At 37.3% G+C, this 12,050-nt stretch overlaps 1 protein-coding gene across 34 annotated transcripts in view; it reads right to left on the reverse strand.

Moving 5' to 3' along the window:
* Positions 1 to 12,050, reverse strand: part of ANK2 (ankyrin 2) — a 772,868-nt gene that overhangs the window by 65,679 nt on the left and 695,139 nt on the right. For 19 of the 34 annotated variants that reach the window (XM_073571907.1, XM_073571914.1, XM_073571911.1 and 16 more), the window contains 2 exons: positions 9,774 to 9,795; positions 1,576 to 6,753 (listed from right to left, as the gene is read on the reverse strand). In XM_073571907.1, the coding sequence (XP_073428008.1) occupies positions 1,576 to 6,753; positions 9,774 to 9,795 (5,200 nt within the window). The remainder of the gene's footprint in view (positions 1 to 1,575; positions 6,754 to 9,773; positions 9,796 to 12,050) is intronic. The other 15 variants (XM_073571916.1, XM_073571915.1, XM_073571917.1 and 12 more) reach the window with 1 other exon arrangement.

The raw sequence follows: 12,050 nt of genomic DNA on the forward strand, positions 1-12,050 counted from the left end.
TCACCACTTAGATAAAAGAGGACATAGACATGTTTGGTGTCTATGAACTCGAAATGACCTGGAGAATCATAATGGTAGGTCAGATTTAGCATCTAGTGAACCTAACAAAAAAGCCAAGCAAAAAACAAGTGTGGGATTGCACTTTTTTTTGCAATTTCACCGCACTTGGAATTTTTTTCCCGTTTTCGAGTACACGATATGGTAAAACCAATGATGTCATTTAAAAGTACAACTCGTCCCGCAAAAAATAAGTCCTCACATGGCCATATAAACGGAAAATTAAAAAAGTTATGGCTCTGGAAAGAAGGGGAGGGAAAAATGAAAATGTAAAACCAAAAATACCCCTGGTCGTTAAGGGGTTAAAAGAGACATGAGTTGAAATGTTTTTTTTCCGTTAGTATTGTCCACTGTTCATTCTCAGGATCTGTGTGGAATAAATATTAAAGCAACTATGGTAACAGCCTTAAATAAAAATATCCTAGTATTTTGTGTGCACAGCTCCTCTGCAAACCGATAAATCGCCATGGTTACAGCCTTCTAACAATCGTAGCGTTGTCTGATTTTGCTCTCCGTCTCTGCCTTTATTTTGCTAACCTATAGCATAAGATCAAGCAGAGCTTCATTGTAGGCTGATAGAGCTATTCAGATCTGAATAGGTACACAGGAACTATTTGCAAAGTGTTTTTTTTTTCAGCTGTAAGTTTAGCTGTATGAATGAAGAATAAGGATTTTGAAGGCCGACACGATCGTCATGATCATTGTTCCCGGGAATCATTCTTGATATTTATATACTTTTATTGATATAATAACTTTTTTTTACTGTAATTCAAACTTTGAATGAAATAGACAACCAAACGGCTTGTGAATATGTCTATATAGCGTATGCAATTTCTGCAACTCCTCGCTCTACTTGTAGATTGTAAGGTCTTTCAGGCAGGGTCGTCATTATCTTTGCTTTAATTATTGTAATATTTTTGACGTTGTTACTTATGACTTTTATATGAACTGTTGAATTGTAAAGCGCTGCTGAATATGTTGGCGCTATATAAATAAAGATTTATTATTATCTACTTATTTTTATTTTTGAAACAGAAAAAAGTCGGACACTATGTCAGATGCAAAGATTGTTATGTTTATATATTAGATAATCTAATGTGTGTTATGTGACATTTCAGTGTAAAATCATAAACCTAGGGCAAAAGCCAAGGGAATTAACAATAGATGAGAAGTGTATAATGAGAACCACCACTGCAGAAAAAGCACCACATAAACTTATTATTTTACTCAAGGAAGTCCATGTTTGTTACAAAAAGATCAGTCTTTGCAAACCTTCACACTGACCTAAATGATCCTTCATATTATGGGTTACTATTATAGCTTTATTAAGCCTTCACAATGTCCAATCTTGAGATTTGTGTCACAAACAGTTATGACTTTTTGCAACATAAAAAACAGACACGACATGCACCAACAAAAACAATCACCACAAAACAAAATGTTCACAAAACACAGAAAATGAATTAAAAATCTATGACATGCATAACAGAGGAAAATCCCAATTTCTTTGGCAAATACCTTGTGCAATGTCATGGCTATGGTCATCTGGAATACGTTCAATTTGAGTTTCTACTGACTCATCCCAAATAGGTCTTGTATCAAAGATGTCTTCTGGAACAGATGGCTGGGTTCCAGACATTGGAAGATTTTCAATGACTGAAATATCAAAGGCACTGCTCTCATCGTCAGATAGTGGCTCTTGTTCCTTTTCAGCCTGGGTAAGCCTGTCCACTAATTTTGATGCCTCATCACTAATCTCTTCAAAGAAATCAATAGAGTTCCTGTACATTTCAAAGAAACGTTCCTGCTCTGTTGTTGCTGATGATGATGTTGATTGGGCAGGTGACAAACTCTTAGCTTTCACTGGAAGTTTGGATGATTTTTGTTTAGTTACCTCAAGACTTTCTCCCTTAACTACCTGGCTAGATCTTTCAGAAATCTCACAATGAGATTCTGTGCAACTTTTGGTTTTAATGGTTGTTTTTATTTTAGAATCTGATGTGCGAGCATCAGACTCCGATTTAGTTCTATTATCTTGTTTCACAGGTATTTTGCTACTAGATCTATCTGGAAATGTGAAGGATTGTTCAGTTTTAGTTAAAGTTGTTTTAACAGGGATCTTGGACTTTGGCTTTTGATCTTCCCCCATTGTAAGGCCATCATTTGTTAAGTAGCTTTCATTATTAGCAGATATAAAACTTTGTGGACTTTCTATGTCTGCAGTTGGGATTTCAATTACAGACTTCTGTTCTTCTGGTGAAGAATCTGGGGATTCATCACGTTCAGAAGCCACAAACTTTGGGATGGTAGCAAAATCTATTTGCATATCTACTGTACAATAATCAGGAGATGGTGACCAAGAGTCTAGTGAACTATCATAGCCCTCCTGAGTATTTGATACATTTGCTAAATTTTCCTCTGCAGAAATCACTTCAGCATCCTTTTTAGATGTTTTTGAAGAAGCAGAAATACCCATTTTAATTCTTAACTTTTGCTCTGTTTTATTAGCATCTATTTCAATATCATCAGCATCCACTTCAGATTCACCAATCGACTGACTATCAAACGGGGATTCTGTTGTATCTTGTAATTCACTTTCTGTTACGTCAGTTTCTACAGCAGAAAATGGATCTGATAAACTTTCATGATTTGGTGACTCTTCTTCTCCACTCTCTTCTTTGATGTCCTCTTGTACACCTTCTGCACACTCCTGTCCTATTTGAAAAAAGTGAAAGCTTTCATCGGCATAGTTTCTTTTGGTCATATCTATAGCTCCACTGCGGGTCATCTCAAAAAGTTTTCCTTCTTGAAACATAAAGGGATTTTGCTCACTGGATGGGGTACCCTCTTCAGTGGGTGTACGTGCTGGAGTAGTGTCAGGTGTAGTTCCCTGTGACTGTTTATCTACCATCAACCCAAATATTTTTTGCTCTTCTTCTTTAACACGTGCTTCAAAAGCTTCATCATCTTCTCTGATGGAACTCCAGGAGTCTGGTTCAGCTTCAGATTTAGTTATAATAATGTGTTCACTTTGATGTTCTGTGGTTTCACTTATTAAGGCATCTCTTTTATCAGTTGAGGAAAACCTGGGTGCACCTTTTTCCTGCTGGAAGGTATGTTCATCTTCACTGTGTGATAGGCTTTGAATCATACTTCTGTCATGTGCAGATTCTTGAGTTAGATCATGACTAGTAAAAAAGTGCTCTATTGGGACATTTTCATAAGGACTTGTGATTTCAGGCACTGAGACAGTATGTTCATGCTCTATAGTGTCATTTTGTGATTGTGAAGATACAGATGTTTGACAGAAATCATTCTGAATCACTAATGATGATGAAGCAAATGATTTACATGCACTGCTATCATCAAAAAGAGATGTATCACTCTGAATTGGATATGTTACATTGTTATACACTGATGTGAGCTCTGAACAATGAGAAACATAGGGCTCCTTGACAGATACATCAAAAGAAGCTATATGATCTTTTTCTACATTGATTATCTCTTTAAATTCAGATGCACTTTCAGGAGCATCTTTAAAATTATCTCTAAGATTATGTGCTATTGACTGATCTGTACTAATATTATCATGTGCATGCGTTTTTAATGATGATGATGAAATACAGGTCTCTTTAATATCAGCTTCAACTGTCGAAACTTTTCCTTCAGTAAAAGTGGTAATTTCATGACGACAGTGTTCTTTTTGTTCTGTTTTTTCGCTGCTAATGTCATCTGCCTGGACCTCCTCTGTCTTGAATGAGTCTTTAATTGGTTGAAAAGCTGTGTCCTCAGGGCTTGAACTAGAATCTAAGCTTGGTGGTAGTGGAGATGGAGGTTGAACTCTTATTACAGGGTCTAGCAATAAACCGGAGTCTGCTCCTTTTTTCAACTGAGTTAATTCTGGTTCACTTTCTGAAGATGAACTACTTTTTCTGCTTTCTACAGACTTGACTACAATCTGAACATCTTCATCCGGCACTAATTTAATACCATTCTCTTCAATGTCATCATCATTTGACGTTTTTGAGTCACTTCCTGATATATATTCTTCTGATTTGGATTCTTTTTTATATTCTCTTTTCTGCTTTGCTTCTTGCTCCAGCTCATCAAACATTTTTATCTTTGCTACCATTTTGAACATTTCTTCTTCAGGTGTAAATCTTTTTTTTGGCTCATTTTCTGAATCTTCTTCTTGCTCTTCAGAAACTTCTGGAATTATACCTGGCTTTGGAAGGGTAGAGAATGCCTGTAAGTCTTGTATTTTGGGTGTAACTTCATAACTTATCTCTTCAGAACTGGGAGTATCAGGGGAAAGTGGACTTTTGCCAGAGCTTTCCATGAGCGAAGTCTGTTCTATGCTATCATCCTCAGCACTTCCATCTGGATCTCTAAGAATTCTAGAACGAAGAGCCAACTCTGATGCCAGGTCCGATTTCAAACTTGCATGAAGAGCTGAGCCTATAAAGATACTAGACTTAATTTTTTGCTCAACTGGGCTGCTCTCAAGTGAGTCATGACATGGTGATTCTTTTGAAGGACTTGGTTCTAATGAATCTGGAGTTTTATGTGAAGAATTGTCTTCTAACACTGGGCTTGCTTCCAATGAATCCTGATGACTAATTGCTACCGAGTCATCAGCCACAGGGCTGCTGACCTCATCATCTTGAACATTTTTAGTAGGGAAAATTAATTCTAGTCCTTGAGGGCTTTTTAAACTTCCATGACGTTCACCTTTAGCTAAAGAATCTTTACAGTCTAATGGACATTCTTCAGTTTCATGAGATTTTTCATCACTGTGAACTTGGTTTATGTGTGGGATATTGTTGTCTACTTCAGTCAATTTGCTATCCTTATTTTTTGTTTTAGTAACAGATTTAGTGTCATGTGCATCCTCTTTTTCTGTTTTAAGTTGATCATCACTCTGTTCTTCGGATTTCTTTGGTGAAACTGATAGGCTTTCAGGGCTTGTTCCTGGAGTCTCTGCTAAACCTTCATGTTTGTAGCTGTCTTCGGAACTCATATGAGGTGTTCCTTCCAATAAGCTACCACTTGGTGAGTCGGCAACCCCTTCATGCTTAAGACTATCTGAGCTATCATCATATGCACCACCTTGTAAATGTAAATCAGGTAGAAAGTCATCTGTTCCATATTCAGAAGGAAAGGTTATATTAAATGGGCTAATGAGTACTTGATCTAAATTTAACTGAACACCTTCAATTTCTGGGAGATGTTTAAATTGTAAATAACTGTCATTATCTTCAAGCTCTTCTTTAATAACGTCTGAAAAGTCAGTGGATGTTTTCCTGTCAGGGCTAATTTGTGGATCAACATCTTGGTCACTGCTGCTAACTCTTAATCTTATAGTTGATGGTTCGTTATAGATTTCCTCATCATTAATTGAATGAACAGGTTCATCTGTTGTATGGATCTGAGTCACTACCTCTTTAATATCAATAGGGGGCAATGTTGGACTTCCCTTGTATTCTTTTTGGTCATCGTAGATTACCTTAAACTTTACATGGTCTTTGAGGGATTTCTGCTCACTTTCACTACAAGCTAAATGTTCTGTCACTGTATCATCTATAAATTTATTACTATCAGAAGTTGGAACTGTACTACCTGCTAATTTGCTTTCTACAGAGCCTTGCTTTTGTACGGATTTTATTGTTTTATACTCAAAAAGTCCAGATCTCTCCTTAGATGGATCATGACCTGACTGAAATGCTTTCATTAATTCGCGAACGGACATAGTTTCTTCCAACTTTTCAGTTTTAGAAGAGGGCGAAACTGGTGGCTTCACCACAGACACTGCACTTGGTTGCTTGGCAGGCTCAGAAACAACCTCCTTTACCTGTACTTTGCTTGAAAGTCCCATTTGTTCTTCTTCAACTCGTTTCTGAAGGGCTTTCACTTTGTCTTTAATTGACCCAATTGGTGTTTCTTCAATCACTGGTGAAACTTCTTTTACAGTTGGAGCAGATGCTATAGTAAGCCCAATTTCATCATCTAATGACTCTTCTGAACTAAATGTTGTTGGGCCTGATGAGTCACTTGTACCATACAGCTCTTCTTGCCTCCTTCTTTCTCTAAGTTTCCTGCGAATTGGTTTCTTAATTTCTAGTGGAAGTTTACGTTGTTCTGTTTTCTGTATTTCAATTCCACTAGAGGTCGTAGAATCAGTTGAGTAAGAATTTAGGTCATTCGTAAGATAATTAACCATGTCATGAATGTCCGCTTTTATTCTAGGTTTCTCCCCTCGGTCTATACGGATTTCTACACATGGTACTTCAGAATCTTGCTGGAGGGCTCTTAGTTTGGCTTCTGCTATTTCTTCAGCTCCTACAACAACCCACTCTTCATCTTTGTTATATGCTCTGGAAGAGTGAGCTTCTTCATGTTTTCCTCTGGAGTAGGTTCCAGTTCTGAGAATTTCATTCACTTTTTCCAAATCTTCTTTTACCTTTCCAACTATTTCAAACGGTTCTCCTGGATCTTCTTCGGTTCTTTCAAGTTCTTTATTTTTAGAGGAAAATGGCTTTTGAGTAGCATCAATAGTTAGAATTGCACTCATTTTTATCAAGTCTTGCTTCATTTCACACACTTCAGACAGCAAATCTGGACTTGCTAAAACTGGCTCATCATTGACAAGATGGCTTTTCAGGATGGAAGTTTCCGTGGATTCCGTTTCTTCGTCATCTTTGAGGTGAATGAGAAATATTAACATAAAATGGCAATAAATAAATAGTGATTGAATAATGTAATCATGAAGGAAATAATCACAGCTCTGGCTGAGGTGGGGGTGTGAATGCAATGAACTGACGTGGTTGGTGGATCCAAGCGGCCTTGAACATCATGCTAAAGGAAAAAGGTAATTGGGAAGGAAAATGGGCAGGAAATAACTTGCTTAGAATGCATACTACGCCACACTCTCACATACAACAGAATGACAACACAAATTCTGAGACAAAACAGCAAATGAATAAATAAATTACAAGAAGAAAACAAAATCACAGTGAATTTGAACAAAGGCATCTCAAGATTGTTTTGATGCTATACAACCAATTGAAAAAAAATAGAAAGAGCTACAATTGTTGACTGTCGATTGCCTCAAAGAGAAAGCCAGTGGTACTTAGCTGCCAGAAAAACAGGTTAGAGGAGCTCGTACAGGAATGTCATATTTAATATGATATCATCACATATAAAGAGAGTAATATATTAGCGTGCCAATCTATTGTAGTGTAACTCTTGCTGCCAGAGAGGTCTGTAGTAATATATATTGATTAATTCAATTTATTATTTGATGTTTTTCAAGTACCTGAGATTTACCGTAGATGATGCAAAACGAATGTCTGAAAAATACTGACCTATTAACTAATTAAATGCCAAATTTAGAATAGCAAAAATGTCTTTAAAATGATAAATTCTACTCAGCAGCATAATCCTTTTTGCTATATCCTCCAGCAAGAAATGAAGGAAATGACAAAGTCGTTCAAAACTTTCTCCATAAAAGATGAAGAAACCATATTTTTTCCACGACGTTCTCTGATTAGCTGCCCCAGAGGTAAAGGGCAGGGACAGATAATCAAAGTCCAGAGTGGTAGGGGTCATTATGGCATTATTTTCATCTCTTGAAGATATAAATAGTAGAGAAATTTGCATCAAAGAAGAGTTTGAAGATTTAAACTTATCTTAGTTTCCTCATTGAGAGTTATTTTATGTAAGGTATATGTAAATTTTCTTGCTAATTTGAGAAAAAATAAAATACAATCATTATTATGTTGGCAAAAGTCTATATTTGACCATGAGTGCATGTTAGCCATATTTTGAAAATTGATCCTCTAGTGTTACAAAAATGTTTTAAAACCCTCTCTTGCAGCAGAAGAGCTGGTAAAAATAGTTATCTGAACCAGCTGCAAACCGGCATTTCATCTAGGAAGAAATCTTGTGAAAGATGATTGTTTAACTCAATGTTATGCAATGTTGAAATAAAGTGAATGTATGATCCTATCATTGGCGTATCCTCATACTGAAGGACACATAAGGTGAGGTCTGAACCACAAAATCATAGGAAAAAAAGGAGTTTTCATGGATCAACGTAAAATGAATTGAAATACAAGATGTTATGCACAGCAAACAAAAGGTAAATACATCCACACAAAACACGCACACGCACTGTATATGTAAGTCAAGTTATTTCCATGCAAAGCAAAGGTGCTACGGGAACAGGCCTGGTTGGCCCTCAAAGTAAAAGGAAGAATCTGCAACATACTGTGGTGAAGTACAGCAACAATTTATTTTTTTCTTACTCTAGTAAGAGGCCAATAATGCAGCAAGTGTTACCTACTCTCATACTGATAATGCCAGTAAAAAAGTCAAAGGAAAGATCCTATCTACTGTATAAGGACCAAGAGGTTCTACCTTTCATAAAGTGTCATATTAGTTTTGTTACAAGTAGAGATTACTGAATGGTAGAGGTTGGCGGTTATAGTATCTACTATGTTACCTGCCTATTCGGCTCATCATAGTGCTGTTCACATGGCTGGAACATACTTCAGGACTGAAAGCTCCTAAATACTGGTGAATAGGTAAGTCAAATATTTAAGATAATATGAATACATGGCCTAAAGCTACTGCTTTTGCAGAATTATACTTTAACATTAAATTGGAATATTTATTTCAAAAATTGTAAAATTGTAATATTTTGCTATGAATTTCATTTTTTAACTATACAAAATTTTACTACTAATAAGTATCACTGACTTTTGTAACGGTTACATAGATTTCAGACTGAAAAGGCACAGGTTGCACCAAAGCTCCACCTGGCCTGCAATAACTTTTGTGGTTGGTTACTTAAAGGAATTTTATCTAATGAAGACAACACCTTTTTGATTCAAGATGTCAAATCATTTTGGCAAGAAAAATTAGCCTTCAGCAGCCATTCAAATTAATGCATTGCATGGGCAACCTGTTTCTGCCAAAGCAGGAGCTACCATTGTACGCTCATAGTAGAAGTCAAGAATGGGATATCTTTGAAATCACTGTGCCTGTAGAGAATATGGATGAGGTTCTCTACATTAGACCCGTCCTTGAGAAGCCTGATTACCCATAACAGAACATTTTTTTTTAATTTTTATCTCAGATCTATATTTGGTATTGTTTTAATATACTGACACTACTAAAAACATAATCTGCTTGTTTAGTGAAGATGAAACTATTGACACTTCACCACAGTAATGTTGGCGGCCATCTAAAGCATTAGGACAGTATCTGTTTGGACCAAGCAACACATTATTTGTACTGCAAGAAGTAAGCTGGTGTTAAGTTTGCAGAAAACCTAATGTGGATATTGCTTGGTGCCCACAAAACTGATACCGTCTTTAGCCAGTTAATGAGATGACAATGTCATGTCAACAGATGCAGGCAAAAAAAACAGAAAATGGAATGGGCTTTGTAGGAGGGTTAAAGGGGAAGGTCACAGGAAAAGTCAGTAGCAGGGAAAAGGGTTAGTTTAGGAGTTTAATCCTTAGGTTGTAGCTTAGATCCCTACCAAATGTTATATGAACAATGCTAGTATAATATGAATGCTAGTATAATATGTGTATTATCTTTATTTAAATCAGTGTTAGTATCAGTTTAGTTGAAATTGTTAGCATGGCTTACATGCTTAGCTCAATTTAATCATTCAAGGCTTAATTTATACATACTAGACCACTTACTTTTTTCAGATGTTAGATTTCCCTGGAAAAAAGGACAAAGAAGCAATTAAAATTAAAATATTTATGAAGATTTTGATATTGTAGTAAGATAAGTGCATAAAGGGACTGTCACCCCCAAAATGCATATTTATCTTCTTAAACATTTATATAGGGGACTTAGCCCCTATAAAAATCGTACCAGTCATATACATTTTTTGAGTTGTAGTTATAGATAAATTTACTTTGAATCTATGTGCAAAAGATTTAGCTTTGGTGCAAAATTGGTGTTGCAAATATCTTAAGGCACTCTTAAGGGCCCGTCACACTAAGCGAGATCGCTAAAGCGTCACCGATTTTGTGACGCAGCAGCGATATTGCTAGCGATATCGCTATGTGTGATACTTACCTCCGACCGGCTCCCCCGCTGGTTATCGCTGATCGCGCGAGAACGTCCTGGGCCGTTTCGAGGACACGGGCGGGAGGACATCTTCATCACCGCTTCTGACAGGTAAGTAATGACCTCCGACCGCTGCTATGTCGCTGGTGAGATCTGCCTGTTTGGAAGCTCACTAGCGACCATTTAGCGATGCACCAGCGATCCTGACATGCACATTAATTTACTTTTTCTGCTCAGACCCAGTTTCTCGGGTTATATCATTGTCGGGATCGCTGGTGCATCGCTAAATGTGATGGTACCTTTACGCCATCACCTCCAATTTGCATCTACCACTGTCCCTAATCTTGATTGACAGGGATGAGTTTCTCACAGAGAGCATTCTCTAGACTAAAATCCCTGGTCTTGCTAGTGTGCACTGACATTGGTGGAGCCCTGCAGCGGGTTTACAGTGTCATGATGGTTAGTGTGGGTGCAGGCACACTCTGTTCTCTGCCACTCACTAAATTTAGCAAACGTGCTGCGTCAGAGAGGAACCAGACATCAAAGTGTGCCCATACCCACACTGTGTGCACACTGCCCTGTTCAAGTGAGTGTGCTGCTGGGCTCCTCCAATGTCAGTGCAAATGTGCAGGAACAGGAATCTACATTTAGGGAGCGTTCATGGTGAGAATCCCAGTGCTGTCAATCAAGATCAGGGACAGTGCTGGAAATATACATAGGAAGGCGAAAGGTGATCAGATATTAGCCACATCAAGGGTGCACCAAAGAGTCCTCATTTGCATATATATTAAAAGTGAATTTATGTGCAACTACAATTCTAAAATATATATTACTGGTATTGATTTGGCTAAGACACCTATATAAGTGCTTTAATAGCTGAATTTGCAATTTAGGGGTAATAGACTTCCTTTAAAGAAAGTGGTTAATGCTTTACTTGTCTGAACTCAAGTTGGCTATATTTACTAAAGTGCATTTATCAACTTATCTTATTAAGTGAAGAAATATGTGACAGGTTTCCATTACATTATTTGCATTTAGTTTATTTACAATGAAAGTGCAGTGTACCATGCATGTTCAGTCTGCAATAACGTCTCCTACTGTTCGTCCATGACGTACTAATTTTCCTTGACTTATCCTAGCAGAAACATGGATAACTCTCTCTGATGCTACTTTCTTGGCAGCACTTCCTCGTAGCATTCTCCAATTTACTTTCATTCCCCATCCTAGCAGCAAACATGACGGAGTCAGCCTTCTCTTATCAGATCTGCTATCTGCTACTACAACATAATTCCACCTCTTCCCTTCTTATCAAATACACTCTGTCTGTATTTGCTCTCCCTGTATAATCCAAGCAGCTGTCATCTATCAACCACTAGGTTACTACATTTCTTCTTAAAAGCCATCCCACCATCATTATGGATGACTTCAAGATACTCCAAGCTCCTGGCACTTTCATTCTCCTTTGATCGCCCACCACAGCCACTCACAAAGTTAGCCCTAATCCTTACCCACATCTGCTCCCTATTTAACCTTTCCAACTCACCTCTTCCTCACTCTGACCACAATTTTACTTTCTCTTCCTTTTTTCTCTATTGCCCTCTCAGTTCAGAAAATACCACAACCTTACAGGAACCTTACACATTTTGATAATTACAGGCTCCTCGACTATCTTCTATCACTTTATACTTTCACATAAAAACATAAAAGCAGCCATTGCTTTCTGTAACATTACAATCACTTTAGCTATAAACTATCACTTGACTCACACACAATCAAACCCGAGAAATCAATAAGCAGTGGTGGTACAGCCAACCATAAAAAAAAGAAGCCAGCTTCCAGGGCTACAGAGGTCCGGTGGAAGGAAAAACACTCCAACGAACACATTATCACTTAGAATCAAT

The sequence above is a fragment of the Dendrobates tinctorius genome, unplaced genomic scaffold (genome assembly GCF_039654945.1).
Source record: "Dendrobates tinctorius isolate UK_male_01 unplaced genomic scaffold, ASM3965494v1 ptg000030l, whole genome shotgun sequence".
Lineage (NCBI taxonomy): Eukaryota > Metazoa > Chordata > Amphibia > Anura > Dendrobatidae > Dendrobates > Dendrobates tinctorius.